Source organism: Nothoprocta perdicaria, unplaced genomic scaffold (assembly GCF_003342845.1).
Source record: "Nothoprocta perdicaria isolate Ctin4 unplaced genomic scaffold, notPer1 scaffold_24, whole genome shotgun sequence".
NCBI lineage: Eukaryota > Metazoa > Chordata > Aves > Tinamiformes > Tinamidae > Nothoprocta > Nothoprocta perdicaria.
The window spans coordinates 2,888,663-2,907,483 of NW_020455466.1; the positions used below are offsets into that span (position 1 = coordinate 2,888,663).

The 18,821-nt window shown below is 38.0% G+C and overlaps 1 protein-coding gene across 1 annotated transcript; it reads left to right on the top strand.

Annotated features, from left to right (window-relative positions):
• The first annotated feature begins 9,518 nt into the window (after nucleotides 1-9,518).
• LOC112947601 (ovalbumin-related protein X-like) lies at nucleotides 9,519-15,644 on the top strand. Its single transcript, XM_026039723.1, has 7 exons — nucleotides 9,519-9,719; nucleotides 10,349-10,399; nucleotides 11,693-11,821; nucleotides 12,690-12,807; nucleotides 13,485-13,627; nucleotides 13,925-14,080; nucleotides 15,243-15,644. Exons 1-7 carry the CDS (start codon nucleotides 9,552-9,554, stop codon nucleotides 15,642-15,644), a joined length of 1,167 nt encoding a protein of 388 aa, XP_025895508.1. The 5' UTR covers nucleotides 9,519-9,551.
• Nucleotides 15,645-18,821: the final 3,177 nt, after the last annotated feature.

The following is an 18,821-nucleotide window of genomic DNA, read 5'->3' on the forward strand; positions in this document are numbered from 1 at the left end:
GATCTGTAGAGGTCCCTTCCAACCTTAAATATTCTGTGAATCTGTGAATCTGTGAATGGCGGAAAAGCAGTGGAGAAACTTTGGGTACTGTCTCCAACAACAAGATAGGGAAATGRGAAGTCTTGTAAGGCAGGTCTCACTTTACAGAAATTTGCAAACAATACCCAGCTAACTAAAGAACTGATATACTTGCACAACACTTGAGAAAGGACCAAAACTCTTCTTGCTTGATGATGCAATGAACATATGATYGTATGGAACTCATCTAAAGAATCCAGAAGGAGCACCTTGTAAGTACGACCCTAGCACTGTTACGTACTTTTTCTCTAAGGATATAAAGGACAGAATTTAGCATTGACAAGCTGAGCAGGAATCGGGAACAACACCTGAACAACACCTTTGGCTGAACTACTTATTATCCCTCCCTTCTTTTTAATCTAGGACACTGGACTAAGATAATACCTTATGAGGTTAAAAGTCCCCTGTATCCTCAGGGTGAAGAAATGCTATAGCATTTTACTGGGGCAAGAGGGTACTTGATTTATTTGCTCTAATTGCTAGTTGCTGTTTACTAGTTGATAAGCCCATCTGTATGACTGTTGCACCATTTAATGGTGGATGTTGTTATCACAAAGCCCTTGAGCTGGTGAATAAAATCAACTAATTAAATCCCAGTCATTATTGCTCCTCTAAATTATTTTACTATCTTCTTTAATGAGCTAGGACCACAAAGTCCTAACAGCACCACATCCCTGCRTTCTGCAATTAGATTTCTCCCTGCACTCCTAAGTGTCACCAAGTTCACCACTATTTGTATAATGCGCGAGGGAAAGAGGGTATTCTTTTTTCACTGATGATGTCACCAGAGGCAGTGATTTTTCTGAGAGATTTATTTATTTATTTATTTATTATTGATTTTTGTTTTACTTAGAATTTTCCCTGAAAGAAACTGGCAGCATTTTGAAAAGATGATTACTACTTCACTTGRTGACTGGAGAAGGCTCACTGGTTTGTAGTTCAGGACAATAAACTGTGTTGCAGATATTGAACCACTGATTGCTTCACTTACAGGATGGGATTCTGGTCTCACAGACACATATAGAAAGGCATTGATTGCAACACTAATTATTCTGTTTAGCAAAAATGCCTTGGTTTATGGAGACTGCTAACAAATGATACTGGTCATATGTGCTATATTAGATTCCACTAAGTTTTTTGGAACCATTCAGGATACAAGTATTTGGTATTCATAAGTGGCTGTGGCTCATAGACCAAAAATGAAAAGGCTGTCAAATTTCACCCAGTGTCACATGAAAGCAATAACTTTATCAATCGTAAAGATCAGCTCAACTTGGAAACCTGGAAATGGGGAGAGAAGTTAGAACTGTATTTTAAGGGCAGATCAGTAATCATTTGTTACAACAAGAACAGACAAGGAATTTCTATCGCATACTGATTTAAGGATATATTACATGGATTCCATGTTAGGATACGAACAACGTACCATTTGGAGACCTACATCATTTTGTGGCCTGAATAAGAGTCTTCTTTCATTAAAACATTCCTATTTCACATCTCCCATGCAGTTACATTAGTTTACATAATATGAAAATTTGACCTCTGGTTCCAAAACTATACAGTTGTCCATTCCTCGCAGGGCTAGGCAGCTTGAAAAGACTGTTTTCAAAGTTTATCCTGGTGCCAGCAATTTTGTTGTTAAGAATATCATCTCAGCTTTGACTAACACACATACATTTGGACCAAAATACATCTGATTTTGCTAGCTGTAAGAATTGACAAGAGTATCCCTACACTAATTATTATTTAAATAATATGTTAAGTACCAGGAAAGTGCATAGTTTGGTAGCTATGGAAATCATATTTTGAAGATGATCAGGGGAATGAAGAAAAGCAATTAGCTCCAGGATCCAAGTTTGAGAAAATTATATAATGTTCTATAGGGCTGGACAATCCTGAATGATAATTCAAGTTTCTCAATCCATAATTTGTTGAAGTAGCTAACCATACCCACACTGAGAAGAGTAATGTGATTAGTAACAAGTCCTTGCTAATGAGTATATCTGCAATAATTAGATTTTACAATAGGGTGAACCACTCCCAAATGCCACACCCTATGCCAGCAATATATTACCTAATGAAYATCTGCATGACTTGGCCAGCAGTATATCTCAAAGTTTAAAGATGACTGGGTGTAACTGCTCTAATTTGCAGACAGAATAATTTAGGGAAGGGATGAGTTAAAAGTCTGAGTATAATAAAACACTGAAACATGACAGAGGTATGGAAACACCTTGTCTAGAAGCTTCTAAAAACAGGTCAAACACACATCCATTAACTACAATTTAGGATGATTTAAGGCTGATTTAGGCTGATCCCGCCTTAGGGCTGCAGGTGCCCTAGACAGTCTTAAGGCTCCCTCAAGCCACATATTTCTGAGATTTCCAAGAGTAAGTAATAGCTACGTGGAGTTGCAAAATAACAGCGAAGATTTGCTCACTGTATCTGTTCAGTGTTATTATAAAATTTGTTCCATGTTACTTTTGGAATCTAYATTCACCATATAGGCAACTGATTTTGTTATCAGGTCCTTCTGTTATGAAACCATTTCCCATGCACTGAACTTTCTGTGACTGGGTAGCAAGACATGGAACGAGGAGAACACACATGCTATAGAATGCATCTGATGTCTGAATGCAAATTTTTCCATAAAATTTCCATAAATTTCCATTTTTTTCCAAATTTTTCCTATTTCAGATACAAAATGTCTCCAAGTGGTTCTCTGTCCTTTACAATTCAAACCCACGAACAATGTGAAAACGAGCATAAATCTAGATCAAATATGTTGCATCCTCCAGCATGTATATTTCATTTTAATTATCACTGTGTAAATTCTTATGGCATTTTCCAACATCATTGGTAAAATGTAAAAACAATTAAGGATTCTAAGGAGGAATATTTAAGTGATAAGAAATTGCAAGTGAATAAACATGTATATTTTTCATTTGTCATTTGAAGCACCCCCAATATACACTCAGAATTAAGATACTTGTTTCACTTGAGACTATTGCTCTGCATTTTCAGCATTTTCAGGGTTGCAGAATCACTAATTTGAAGGATTATCGTGGTTTCATCAAGCAAATTAATCAGAGTTGATGAGCTAGGGAAGAACTGAAATATCCACTACTAACTCGTTTGGAAGGCCAAAATCCTGTCACTGCTCTATAGACATGGAGTTGTTGAGTACTGTGGTCCATGTAAAACAAACCTCCACTAAATGGAGTAAATGGATGGAAATTTATTCTTCAGGGTAATTCTAAAAGGCAGTGGGGAAGGGGAATGGGAGTACCTAAAGACATAGCAAACAACACTAAACAAACATATTTTTATAATCTAGTAAAGATAAAGGCTGAGAATTTTCAGAAACCTCTTGCACTACTGAAAATATTCACTCTTTTAGCAGGTTAGGTAGCTTGACCTCATCACCTCAACAAGTTTTTATACTGAAAAAAGAAATTTGAGAGAAATTATGGCTCCAGGGCACACAACTGTGCCCCGCAAAACATAATTAATTATGTTATTATGTTGTTATGTTATTAATTATTATTCTCTAGGATCATCCTTTTTCATTCATTATATTCATTTTAATTCAAAATTGCCAGYATTCCCAAAAAAGAAATACATGACGTATTGCCCGAAAAACATTTCCTTTCTTCTCTTCAAGAAGCAGACTAATGTAACTTGTTGCTGACATAGGCTGCCCCTATTTGCGTATCTTCCATTCATACACTCTGCACATTTTTTTTCCTTCTTATAACTAGGCTGTTATGCTGTCTATGCGGCTTATGCATTACTGAAGCAGCATGAKGTAGGGGCCAGATTTACTTTGAATCACTAAAAATAATAATGAGGAGGAGTGAAGCCAACCTTAGCTGATAAAACAGTGTCCTTTGGAAAAATGGCCAGGTTTCCTGTAAACATATCTGTAGAAGACCAGGCTTTTAAAGAAGATTATGTAGACAGGGACAGTTTCTCTGCTTGTTGTGCTCTGGGGGACTGTCATGGAGTTCAATTAAAGAGCAGAGTCCTGCACCTAGAGAGCAGCAACACCGTGCAGCTAGGGGCTGGAGAGCAGTTCTGCAGAGAAAGCCTCTGACTCCTGGTGGACAAGTTAAATGAGGCACATGAGCCAGCAATGTGCCTTTGTGRCCAAGAAGGCCAATGGCTTCTAGGGTACAGKAGGAAAAGCATTGCCAGAAGGTTGAGGAATGTGATTTCTTCCTCTCTACCTAGTCCTGGTGGGGCCAGATCTGGAGTGCAGTGTCCAGTGTTGGGCATCCCAATACAAGAGAGACATGTTGCTGCTGGAGAGAACCCATCAGAGGGCTACAAAGATGATTAGTGATCTGGAGCATCTCTCCTATGAGGAAAGGCTGAGAAATTTGGGCCTGTTCAGCCTGGAGAAGACTGAAAGACTGAAATTTGTACACGCTGACATCTTATCAATGTGTACAAATACCTCAGGAGAATGTGACAAGAGGATGGGGTCAGTTTCTTTACAGTGGTGACCAGTGATAGGACAAGAGGCAATGGCCACAAACTGAAGCACAAAAAGTTCCATCTGAATATGAGGAAAAATCTGACTGTGAGGGTGATTAACCACTGCCACATGCTGTCCAGAGAGGCTGTGGAGTCTCCTTCTTTGGAGATATTCAAAACCTGCCTGAACATGATCCTATACAAAGTGCTCTAGGTGACCAGCTGGAGCAAGGGGGATCTAGTTCAAGACTAGATGATCTGTGATGTCCATTTCAACCTCAACTATTCTGGGATAATATGACTAATACACCTAACAAGCAAATACACTGCTGAAAAGTAAAATTAAGGAAGAGAAATGTATATTTGAATGATCATTCATGGAAAGATAACACCAATATGCATTACATCTACACATTTTATAAATTTTATTATCTGTGACCATCTCATTAATAGAGTAATGCTCAGTTTACATATTGTGCTTTTGACTCACCTTAGCCTCTATGGTGATTTCAACTCTCTTCTTTTTTTCTTATATTTTAGTCTCCTTTACACTTTTCCAAATTCACTTTTATCATGTATCTTTAGCTTAAGGGCTATATTTTCAAAAAATGTTTGCAGTTGTTTGACAAGAAGTGCAAAGGAAGGGATTTTGATCTTGAAAAAAAGCAAAAGAAAGCATTTTCAAGAATAACTTTTTTTTTCCATCATATGAAGAACTGCTTAGTTCTTCAGCTTCTCCAGCTGCTTCAGAATATGCATTTACTATGAAAAACTAATTATGCCCGACACAACAGATACCACTAATGAATAAAAAGCGCTTGGCATCCTGTTGGCATTCCTTGCCATTCCTTGGCATAAGGCAGATAGAATGGCCATAGCATGCACGTGTCCAAAGTATAAGCTGYCACTTTGCATCCCAAGTACTACACAACAGTTGCAAAACAGGTATAGGAAATGAAATGTAAAAATTATAACTGAGAAATCTTGATGGAAAGAGCTGTTTTGTGTTGGTTTGTTTTTGATTTGTTTTTATTTTTTATTTTCTGCTGTTTAACATCTCCTTAATTTTTCCAGTACTGAGGGGAAATGGCAACCTCAGTAATTTGATTTGGCAAAAGATCTAAGATGGAATACCTGGCAGAGGAACGAGCAACAGAGTCCTTGTTGACCTCTCTCCTGGTACAAACAAGGATATAGAACAGAGCTTATTTGCCTTGCTTTGCAGCACTGCAGTCTTAGATTCTGAATTTCAGGACAAGTATGTGATTTCCTTAGACTCAACGCCCTATCAAAAAATTACAAAGGAGCACTTGCATGCTGGTTCTGCTGCACAGGTGTAGAATATGGAGTGTAAAAGAAGGCAAATATAAAATTTGGGAAAACAAAGCAAAAGCCCCTACACACATTGCTCTAGGTGAGAGAGGTTTGTTTTGCAAGTCTTGAATGTTAGTCAAAGAACTGAACACATCTTCGGAGGGCCGGTTGAGTTCTTCAGGTCTCTTCAGGCAGGTTGAGCTCTACAGGTGCCCACATGGAAAAAAGACATTGAACCAAAGGCTATGAAAAGAGAGCATGGATGACCGGGAAAGCTTCTTAAGGAAGTCCCCAAAGCAAGTCTGAGCACACCCTGAGCAGTAAGTGTGAATCTAATATGTATATTCAAAAATGGTAGAGTGACAGAAAACACAGTAAAGCTCTTTCCATAAAAATGCCGTCCTCCTTCCACAGAAAACCCTCAATAGGGTAAAGAAGCCAGTAACTACAGCAGCCCAGCTTGCTGAAAAAGGAACGCTGGACAAGCTGTGAGGAAAAATACTTACTGTCATTAGACATTCACACCCTCATGACTGCTGTAACACACTCAGGTGGAAAGCCCATTCTGAGATGGCAAGCTGCAAGCAGTCATCAGGCTCTGCTCATATACTCATGTGTTTCAGCGGAACAAAATACTCTGGAAAGGATAAGGCAGCCCATTTCCCCTTCACTGGTGAGTGTAATCACTTCTGGATGTTTTGTGACTTCATATGTACAAATTGTACATACAAATTGTACAATATGTACTTTGAATTTCTGTTATTCATTCCTGTGGCCTTTACAGATGGCAGATTTGTTTCTTTGTTGCTCATCAAGTCTATTATTCAGTAGAGAGTAATAGCTTTTTAAATTTGAATTATATTTGATATTGTGCATTATGATTGTCTAACAGACCATGAATGCTGCATCAGTCAGATCGTGTAGTTTATTCACCTGTCATAATAAAAAGTTAGATATAGAAAATATATGAGAATGGTCTGTGTATATATTACAAGCTTTGTTACTGTGACCTGTGGAGAAGGCAAAATAGAAGTTTGCTTTTGATCATTCAATTATTCTTTAGATTCTATTGGCTGGTTAAAATCAAATTCTGAAAACTCTAGGGTATAACAACAAAGCAGCAAATACTCTCTGACTCTTCCTCAGATATCTTCCTCAGTCATCCTCCATTCTCTATTCTCCATTGTCCATCTCAACATTAATGCTCTGGATCTTTTCTTTAAAATTAAGTTTTAGTAAAATATGTTTACCCCTCAAACTTCCTCCCTCGCCCTGTATTTGTGGAACCTCTGAATTAAACCTAATAAAGTAGGTAAAGGCTTTGTATTATGTAAGTAAAGATACAGCCATTCTGTGATAAGTATTCAACAAGACTTTAGTCCTCAGACTCTAGGAACTCAGTTCTGCATTAGGGAAGAACGAAATAAATTTCAGTACCATTTTTTATCAGGATTAAATGGAAAGTTTTGAGTTTGTTTTTGTATGAAGCAACTCCCTCTTTTTTTTTTTTTTTTTTTTTTTAGAAGAACTCCCATCTTACAAGATAGTGCTGCTTGAACCTGCGCAATTTCTCACCATCAAATTCTTGTTGTGTGTAAGGTACTTCCCATTACAGTATAAATGCCGTAGTGAGGTCTTGCATTCATATTAGATGTTCAGCAAATACCTCAATGTCTGCTTTTCCCTCCATCCTTGGTAGGACTACTGTGTTAAATTATTTTCTGTGTGCCTCTCATATGTAGTGCCTCGTAGGTAAGAACAGGAGAGAATAAAATCTTAGTGATCTGATGTGCTTTCTTGTATCTCCTTTATAAAGAGAGACTACCTTTCCTCAGCTATAGCTGTGGATATCTACTAATGATGAGCTGTGATTGCAACTGTTTGTTCACCCTTGGATCACCGAACTATGACTCAATCTTATTTTCCCATCACATCTCAAGATTTATGGAGTCTATGAAAATCAACTGACATGATGCTACAGCAAGGCTTATAACAAACATGTTATTTAAAAACATCATTTGTTTTTAAATCATTTGTACTGAAACCTTTTTTTCCTCTCATACTCTTTTGTATTCATTATTCTTTTGGTTCTAGTTACCTGTAAAGCCGCATCTCATGAATGAGTTCAACAGAACAGCTCTGCACCATACTTATAGTCCCATTGTCTTGATATCRTTTTGTAAGATAAAGTAAAACTTTGAATATTTCAACTTTTCAATGTTCAATGTTTTGTTATCTCAATAAATCAGGATCTAGTAGCTGAATATAAAGTACTAGTGTAATGCTCATCTACTCAATGGTTCAAAGTATGATAAATTAAAAGACAAAGGGTTGATGATTCCCTGGAGGTTAACGGTGGGAGTGTCCCAAATGGTACAATATATATTAACAGGAGCTGAGAAAACCCATTTAGGATCAACTAGCAAGCTGGACTGTTACCTGCCTYGTTGAAGTTTGTGGGGTAAGTGTTCCTCCAAGGAAAATACAATTTCTAATTATTTATTATATTCTTTAATATGGAAAAAAGTTACTATTTTAAGCACTTTCTGGTAAGTATAAGAAAGGTATGTACAAAAATAAGCATATATTACTATATTAACTAATTTTATCGATATATTTTATACTGTTTGACTGTTATATGTTTTTGGATGTGCAAGAGCTGAGTATTCGTATGCTATAGCTTTGAGTTTCTTACCTCTTCTTGAAAATTTGATGTCACATTAAGATAGTTTTTTTTTTTATATAATTTTAACAGTTCTTTCAGAAATAAAAAATGATGCTGTCTCTCTGTGCTAAATTTCTGAAGAATATAGGAGAGCAACAATCTTGCAGTCTACTGTAAATGACTGCTCACAGTCATTAATGCCAGACACTTCTCAGGTCACATAAGGAAATACATCTGTTCTAAACCCTTGCTATGCTATTTTTTCTGACTTTAACTGTTATTTTAGAGATAAAAGAACAGCAGGACATTTCTTTGGGCTTATATTCAAGAAAATGAATGACTGCAGGATTCAGCAAATACCAAGGTGCCACATTCATTTGCACATGCTGGACATTTAGGACAGCAAACAAAAACCCTCAAGCTAGTAAGCAAAGAACAACACAAAATACTCAATAAATCTTCATTTCAGCATCTAAGAAACTACCTAGATTTACAGAGAAATTTATTCTCATTATTCCTCCAAATTACAGGAAAGTATCTTTCACATTCCTATTTACTTGTACTGAAAAACAGCACTAAGAGTATATGAAATTGACTGCACTTTAATGAAGGATCCAGAGCTTGGTCCATAGAAGTTAAAAGAGAAATGAAATATAAAGTTTACCTAGTCTTAAACATCTTCTGAATATCACAGGAAATCTTATCCATTCATTGCTATTTTCTATTACAGTGAAGCATAGATTAAATTATCTATTTCCTAAAAGGCAAATCAAGATTGTATTTTCATAATGAACTGCTATCTTGATGAAGGAAAACACATTTGGATAGAAATGGTTCAGAGTTTTTAATACTTATGATCACAGAATTTGTAGTCTTGACATCTTTGCTTCAGTATCACAGAAATAGCATTGAAATAAGAGTTTCTGGTCTGTTAAGGTTATTTCATACAGTGAATGATACATATTACCACTACATAGTCATATTTCTCTTTRCTCTAGCCAATACAGATTTTAAAATGGGCTCCATCAGTGCAGCAAATGCAGAATTTTGTTTTGATATGTTCAAAGAATTGAAAATCCACCATGCCAAGCAGAACATTTTCTTTGCCCCCCTGAGCCTGATGTCAGCCCTGTCCATGGTCTACATGGGAGCAAGAGGTAACACTGAATCTCAGATGGAGAAGGTAAACTACATAAAAGGATGCAAGCTCTTGTTGTTGTTGTTGTGTTTTTGATCCTGTTCACCTCAGCAACCAACTGATGTTTTCAAGACTTTCTCAAGTTGAGAGTCTCATTTKTCAATGAGTTCAAAAATGCCGAGAGGAAGAATGAAATTCAGCCTTGAGATTTGCATCTGGAACATGCAATATGCCATTGCGTTTCAACATGAAGGACAAGAATAGTCTTTAGTTTGCATTAGTGAAAAGAATTCTTAAAGTACATGTTTATGGCAGGTCTCACACTGCAGTTTGCATTCTCTCCCAGACTTGACCCCTTCCTGGTTTAATAGACAACTTGTAATGTAAAGTGAAACATTCAGAAAACAAGAAAACATTCTATTATAAACAGAATACAGTGTGGGTGTAAAGTGTACTAGTTACTGGTGGAGGAACCTGGAAAACAGGAATCTAAGCAGAACATCATATTCTTAAATTTTTGGTGGTGCATGAGGTAGAACTGATTTGAAGCTTACATGTAATTTCTTAGTTAATCTGTGGGTTAATCAGACCTGGTAAGGCTGTGACAATATTTTCAATTCAAATTTCATTAATTGTCAGTTATTTTCACATTCTATTGMTGCTTTCAATGGTAGGTTCTTCATTTTGATGAAATTGCAGGACTTGGAGGAACTATTCCCAGCAAAGTACAGAAATCTAAGGTACATTTATTTTTCTTTTTTTTTTCATTTCTTTTGAAATAAAGGTTGTTTTGACTGTGCCTTAAGTCACAGAGTACCCCACTTTTGCTAATGTTCTTAATTAAAGGAATGTAAGAGGAAAATTCAAAAAACAGAGAAAGATTATGCAGGCTGCACCAGAGCAAGTGGTAAGACAGGGACAGATGCTTTAGGCACATTGACACCTCCCCAAGCGAAAATGCACTTGCACATCTCCCAGTGATGCTGGGAGCAAGTGAAMGGGATGTTGGAGCAAGGGTCAGATTGCAGCTGAGATTCCAAACTAGGGCAGGAAGATGCTGTGAAGAAAATTCCCCAGAAAACTGAGTCTGGACASTAATTGCACTCATCAAAAAGCCACAGGGCCTTTTCCAAGATCCACTTCCCACTGCTCCTGAAAGAGTCCCAATTGGGATCCCCTATTGTGGGGGTTGGGGTAGGGTCAGGGGGAATCTCCATAAAGGRTCCCAATATCTTGGCACCACATGCATGCTGTACACTGCAGTCATCTACCCTCTCTGTGAGGACAAACCAAACCACACATCCTGGCACATTCCTACCTGCTTGGGATCCTCATGTGCAAAGTGGGACTCGCACAAAAAACTTTTATTCTTAAAAAAACTCAAAAAACCCTAAACTAATGATAACATCAGCTAGAGGTTACAATGGTTGGTAGTCATGTAGAAAAGAGCAGCTCAAAACAACTTTCCTTAAAAGATTAGGTCTTTTTAGAAAGATTAGAAGTGTAAGTTTTCCTTAGGTACTCTTAGCCTGCATCACCTACAATACTTTTCTTGGGACCTTAAACAATTGATCTGGTCTCCATCATTTTATGAAAAGATTCTTGACTCTCCTAATCTCTAAGCATTATTTTCATATCTGCAACATTCAAATATTCAAGAAAATGCAAACAGAAGCAAAATACTAGAGACTCTATATAGAAGCATTCCTCAGTTACGGTTATTTAGACTTGATTTTTTTGTTTAGTCAAAACTTTGATTCTATGCCCTATAGCTTTTGTTCCATCACTGAGGCTTTCTGCTTGCTATCACCTAGAGTGTCACCACATGAAATGAGTTGTATATACATATTAGTCACTTATATGGATCATCTGTCCATGCAGCTTTTAGACTACATCCTATTTTGCAAATATCTAAGCACTGTTCTTGTCCTGTTCTCCTGCTTCTACCTTATAAGTAGATCTCTTCCTAGTATATTAAGCTAACARTGTACCTTCTTATCTTCTCATCAACAACTCAGTGTGGCAAATCTGTGAACATCCAAATACTTTTTAAAGAACTTCTCTCTGATATCACTGCCCCAGAAGCTAATTATTCACTCCACATTGCCAACAGACTCTATGCTGAAAAGACATGTCCAATCCTACCGGTGAGTTGCACCATGATTTCTTGCTAATCTCAGTGTAAACCAATAATTCATGAGCACYGCCTAAGCAAGGGAATGCATTAACCAAATATTCTTCACTGGGGTAGAATTGCATGGCTTTTTTTGGCACAGCCCAGAAAATAAATTGAATGGAAATCAGTGCCAGGAAAAATGATGGGCCTGTTTAAAAAATGAGTAGGTTAATAAATGAAATTATTTGGGAATATAGTATTTCTCCCACCTCACAAAAGCCTTTTCATCATTATATGTATATATATATATATATGCACATATATGTGTGCATATGTGTGCATATGTGTGCATATGTGTGTGTGTGGGTGTGTATATACATATATTCTTTTTATAGTCAATAATACTACTTCAGCTCATTTCTCGAGTTTAAAACTCTCTTTCAATAATGGCTTTTGAAAGACTCAAAATCTTCACTTGACATTTTCACAACAAAATATACAATTATTCTAAATCAAAGCAACTTATCTTGAAGTTTAATACGGAAAAATATTTCAAAAGGAAGAGTATGTGTAATGATAAGAAAATTCTTTGATGAATCTGGAATAAAGTTTTTTGAATTGTACTTTATTCAAGAAAATATTTCAATATCTTGAACATATACTTATGACTATAATCATAGCTGGTCAAGTAACAAAAGTGTCAGATGTGAAAATGTCAGGAGTAAGAATAATTTTTGTTKTTCCACCTTTACCAGCTTGCTATAGTAAGTGAGCAACAGAGAACAAGGTGAATGCCTCATTAGTACACAAATGAAGAATTATTTTATAAACATTTATTTCACTTTAATAATGTTTTTATAGACTTGCTGGTTTGATGGCTGCAATTGCTGTCTTTACAGATATACCTAAAATGTGTCAAGAAATTGTACAGAACTGGTCTGGAAATGATCARCTTCAAAAAATCATCAGATCAAGTCAGACAGATCATTAATTCCTGGGTAGAAAACAAAACAAATGGTAAGGCCAGACAAGACTTTGTTAGTGTTGTTACTGTATTGAGCAACTTGAAGACAAACTAAAAATYGGAGAAGAAATTTATTCCTCTCATCTCCTTTACAGGATATTTCCTATGCAAATGAATGATTTTTTTTTTGTACCTGTATGGCAGTGACACTAGGTTTAAGAATCTTTCTGGCAAAGGTAGAAGTGACAGGATATGCATAGTACACACAGCACCCTTTTTTTTGTGACTAGAGATCTTAACTCACATATAGTTAGTCCCAGTTCTAAAAGAGTGAAATCACTTTGCATACGTATGCTGGATGTGAAAGAAAACACTTCCAGGACAGGAGGAACTGCACACCTGTGGCTGACGTGGGGAAAAGAACGATTCAGGAGCCTGTGATAATTTATTAGCACTTAAATATGAGGAAAAACAAGAGTGAAGTGTGAAAAAGTAGGGTAGCTGGAGACAGAAGATCCATATCCCTGTTTCAATCTCCTATTCTTTCTTACTTATACGTCTTTTTTTTTTTTTTTTTTTTCTCCTAATGAAAAAAGAAAACAAAGCTCCACAGGACAAAAACAATTCCCCCCCACAAAAACATTCCCTGTGCCCCTCGTTGCAGGCATTTGCACAGGCCAAAGGAGATGTAACTTACAATATGCTATGTTCTGGTTCTTTGTTTTTAAAGGGCAGATCCGAGACTTCCTTGAACCAAGCTCCRTTGACCTCGATACCGCCCTGCTTCTTGTAAGTGCTGTTAACTTCAAAGGGATGTGGAAGAAAGCGTTCAGAGAAGACCACACCGAAGAAGCGCTCTTCAGCGTGACAGAGGTATGGGCACATGGGCACAGCTTGTGGGTAGGAGGCCAGGCTGTTAACGATCACAGCCAGCAGGCCCAGGCTGTTGCTACCTGAGCCTAAACCCAAGGAGCGGCTGTGTAACAGCTGTGTCTATCCAGGCTTCCTGACCACAGCAGCAGGCAAGAAAGGGAGATGGAAACACATCACTTCTTCACACGCACCTTGCTCAACAGTCAATCCCAGACACTTTCAAAGGGCATTAGCATTGCCTAGCTAAAGAAATATTTCTCCCCAGTCACAACGTCTCACATTTCTGTTTTTTTATAGCAAGAAAGCAAGCCTGTGCAAATGATGTGTCTGAATGGCACGTTCAAAATGGCAGTGGTGGCTGCTGAGAAAATCAAAGTCCTGGAGCTTCCTTACGCTAGTGAAGAGCTGAGCATGGTGGTGCTGCTGCCTGAGGATGCCTCCAGATTGGAGCAGGTAAGGGCCTTGCAGGGTGAGCAGTGGAGTTATCAGWACAGTGAGTCTTGGCTGCTGTGGGACCTTTCACTGTCCACTCCCAGGCAGCTTCCCTAGATGATGATGGCATTGCTGGCTGCRTGGGAAGCGCAGCAGCCTCCACAAGTGTGAGCAGGCTCAGATAGAGACTGGATTCTTAGAGGAGTCTCTTGCCTCAGCCTAATAAAAGCAAGTCTCAGTGTCTTTGTAGCCATGCAGAGGACCACACAGGTGTATTTGCGAGAAGCACTGGTAGTTTTTCCACAAAACCCTAATAAAATGCTATATATGCACTTTCAGAATATTTTTGTGATTACATTAATGGATAAAATGCCAAGTAATGCAAAGTTAGTTAACACATGTCTTTAATAAAAGATTCTCCATTTTCAAATGATGAAACTCAACAAGATAAAGTAACTGATCTGCAACTCTATTGATTAAGGTCATCTAAAATTAAGAGATAACGTGAAATATAAATGAAATGCCTGGAAGATACTTTTAAGTTCCATGTCAGGCAAAGAGCAAGAACTTTGAGGCTAATGGGATGAATGTCAACAGCAGAAGTAATGGTTGCAAGAATCCATGAATATGCAAGCACTAAAAACGAAAACTGTAAAGAAAGCAAAAGAAAATAGAAAAACTGCTTTAAGCCAGATTGAATGCAATGGATTAGGTGCAGGAATTCTGAAAAATAAACATAATCTGAATTCTAATATCAATGATTATAAGTAATTAAGTTATGATGATATCAAATTATATTACTACATTCAAGAAAAGGTAAAAATGGGGCCTTCTACTTTATGTGACTGAAGTGCAGTGAGTGACTGAAACTATTTTTACAACAGTTACTAAAGACAGAAGCGTTCACATGTGGTTGGTATTAAACTGTACATAAATTCTCATTGCATGTTTGTAATCTCTTTAATCATCTGACTAATTTGCAAGCCAGACAAACTGCTGTGCTGTGTTACATGAGACACTAGTTCAGCTTGACACTGGGAATCATTTTGTATTTTTGCTCTTCCTCTTCCTCTTTCCCTTTGCCTTTCTTTTCTCCTTCCCCTTCCCCCTCTATTTCTTTCTTTGAATAGCTTGCTAAAAATGGACAGTGGGAGCAATTTCATACTCCTTCCTCTCTCTGCAGCTGGAGAACACAATCAGCTTTGAAAAACTAACTGCATGGACCAGTCCTGACTTGATGGAAAAGAGGAGAGTGAAAGTGTACTTCCCCCGCATGAAGATTGAGGAAAAATATAATCTCACATCTGTCTTAATGTCTTTGGGCATGACCGACATGTTTGGCCCTTTGGCCAATCTGTCTGGCATCTCAGAAGCAGAGAATCTGAAGATATCCAAGGTTTTCCATGGGGCATCTATGGAAGTCAGTGAGGCAGGTGTCGAGGTGGCAGGTTCAACTGAGGATATGGAAGACATCAAACAGTCTCCTGTGTATGAGGAATTTAGGGTCAACCATTCATTTCTCTTCTTGATCAAACACAACCCAACGAACAGCATCATCTTCTTTGGCAGATATTTTTCCCCTTAAAAAGAAAAACAGATGAAAATAATGCCTTTCTCCCCACAGAACTTCCTCTACTATGATAGCATAACCTCCTCTCTTCCATCTGTTCTCCATGTTGAAAGCCTGATCTAAATAAATGCCTGATTGAGAAGCCTGCATAGCAAAGTCACATTCAATTCCGTGTTAGAATGAATGAAGTATGTAGGAATGATATTTCCTAAGTTTTTATGAACATTTTTCAACTCCTTATTTTAAAATACAATCCTGAAAAATACTGCATCTTGAGTTTGGTTTCTTTGTTTTTTTATATTAGATTACTAAGAAATAGCCTAATTGAATCCTGATTTATTCTTATGTATATTTTAATACAATTTCAATGAGTATTAAAGAGYGCCTGACAGTTTCTGTGGCAAATATTTCAAAGTACAAACATCCCAGCAGCTTTGTCATTTCAGATTGGGTCTGAAAATCACATAACTTCCAAGGAATGAGAAATATATATCTTTTTCAGAAGTAGAGAATTCAAACCCTTCATTGACTCACTTCAACTTTTCAAAAGTCAAGAGCTCAAGCAAAAAGTAAGTTAAGAACTATTCAATTAAGGTTTTCCCATCCATATTCTTGAGAGAAGGAAATCTGTAGATATTATTGACTATTTTCATTTAAGTCCATAGTGTACTGTGATAAGAGCATACTAAATTGAGGAATAAAAGACTTAGCAGTGTAGACCTGGCATTCAAACTATTTGCATATCCTCACGGTATTCATGAGATAGACCCACTTGCTGAAATTTTCAGTAGCTAAAACAAGTACAAAACCAAATAGACTTCACTTTTTTTTTTTTTTTTCTCTTAAGGGGATAAAAAAAAACAATAAAAGCAATCATATAAATAGTTCGAAGAGAAGTAAAATTTTGAGATTTATCATAGCCGATTCATATGCAAAAACTGTTAATCCAATTCTACTAAATTCAAAAGCCAACATACATAACAAGAAGAATTGAGGATTTTATTGAAAGCTACCCTTTCTGTGATTATTGATCACGTGGCAAGTGCTTAAAGTATAAAGATATGCCTGTGTGATAGATACCATTGGATGAGCATGAAGAATGAATTAAATAAATGGATAAAAAGTAAAGGAACCCTGTTGCTTACAGGCAAGAACAAAAATTCTTCTTTCTCCTAAAAGAAAACAAGAGGAATGAAAGACTGTAAATTCAGCAATACTGAAGGAAACCTACAAACAAGTACCTATGTTGGGTCTGGACCCACTCACACCCAGGCCAATAAAGGTCTTGTAGGAAAACAAATATTTAATGCAGAGGGAAAGTGTTCATTATGTAGCAGGCAATAGGGGGATGATGAACACCATCTATGACCCCCATTTGACATGGAGATTTGGGAGAAGCAGATCTTTCTGTACCCCAGGACTGGACCCAGGAGAGCCCCAGGTCCCAGGAGACAGGACACTATGGTTAATTCTCATCTCAAGACACTCAGGACACTATGGTTAACTCTCATCTTGCAATCCAAGAGTTGCAAGAGATGAGCAACTCTTGCTCATCTTGGTGAGCAAGAGTAATATGTAAAGGTGCAGGACATGTGGCCAGAAACGAGGCACAGTTTGAGTAGCTCTTGAAAGCCTCCTTTTGACAAAGGTTATTTGATATTTTGCCAGTTTATTTTCTGGAGGAATGACCACACATTTCTTCGCTAGTCTGCTTTGCAGGATCAGGCAGAAGATTTGACAGGTAGGATATGGTATGCAACAGAAAATCTGAAGCTTTCTGCCTTGCAGGCAGCTAACCCATCTCCAGAAAGCATGTAAAGATCTCCAGTGGTTCCCCAGTATGAGAAGATGCTGTCCACACCGCAGATGTTGTCCACTCATCTGTGGTGGAGGAGGATTTGCCATGAACTGCCATTCCAACTTCACAGTACTTTCTTTGAATATTACTCTGCAGTAACCCTGCTCTCTATTTTGTTGTTATTTTCCTCCATCACAGAATGGATGAAACTGAACATGACTTCAAGAGATCATTTAGTTCAATCCCCTGCCTCAAAGTAAAGTGATCTAGGTCACCCTGCTTAGAGCCATGTCCATTCAGGTTTTCATTAACTCCTGAAGTTGGAGACACCACATCTCTGGCCAGCCTGTTCCTGTGACTGACCTCCTTTCCTATACATAAGTATTTTCAACAGTTTCAGTAGAAGTTTTGGTATTTCTGTTTGTGAACACTCCCTCTTCTCTGTTCCCTGCATACCACTGAGAAGAATGTTGCTCCATATTCATTACACCCTCCCATCACATATTTCTTATATGGAGAAAATTCCCCCCAACATTCTCTTCTCTAGCTAAGTACTTGGAGTATCTTTCAGACTCTCTTCGTAGGACAGATATTTTAATCTCTTAATCATCTTGGTGGCCCATTGCAGGACTTGTTCCACTAGCTCGATATATATTTTGTCCAGGGAAACCCAGAAATGGACACAGCCTTCCATGTGTGGTGTCCTCAGAGCTGGGTGTGAGGAAACATCACCTCCCTCCACCTGCTCGCAACAACTGCAATACAGAGCCCAGAATTCTCCTCTGTCAGATGCATTCCTAGCTCGAGTTCAATGTGCCATTCAACAGGACTTCCAGGTCCCTTTTTCTTTTGGTGAAGCTGGCATGATGATGTTGAACCTTGTAGGGTGACATTTTCCATTCACTTCCTGTGCAGCAGGCTTTTCCCGCTGTTCACAGAATCACAGAATCACAGAATCACAGAATCACAGAATGGTTAAGATTGGAAGGGACCTCTAGAGATCATCTAGTCCAACCTCCATGCTCCTGCAGGGACATCCAGAGCACAAGGCACAGGGTGGCATCCAGGCGGGTTTGGAAGATCTCCAGAGAAGGAGACTCCACAACCTCCCTGGGCAGCCTGTGCCAGGGCTCTGTCACCCTCASAGTGAAGAAGTTCCTCCTCACATGAAAATGGAACTTCCTGTGTTGCAACTTAAACTCATTACTCGCTCTGGTCACTCCAGAGGCTGAGGCCACCACTCCTACATCTGCCTCAAAGCTCAGGSGCATCCCAAAAGCRGGCTGGATACAGTGCTACGTTTCCTTCCTCACAGAGCTCCAGGCTTTCTCCCTCTCTTAACCCTAAGCCTGACCAGCACACTCCCTCAGAGCTCAGCTTGCTCTGGAGGCCAA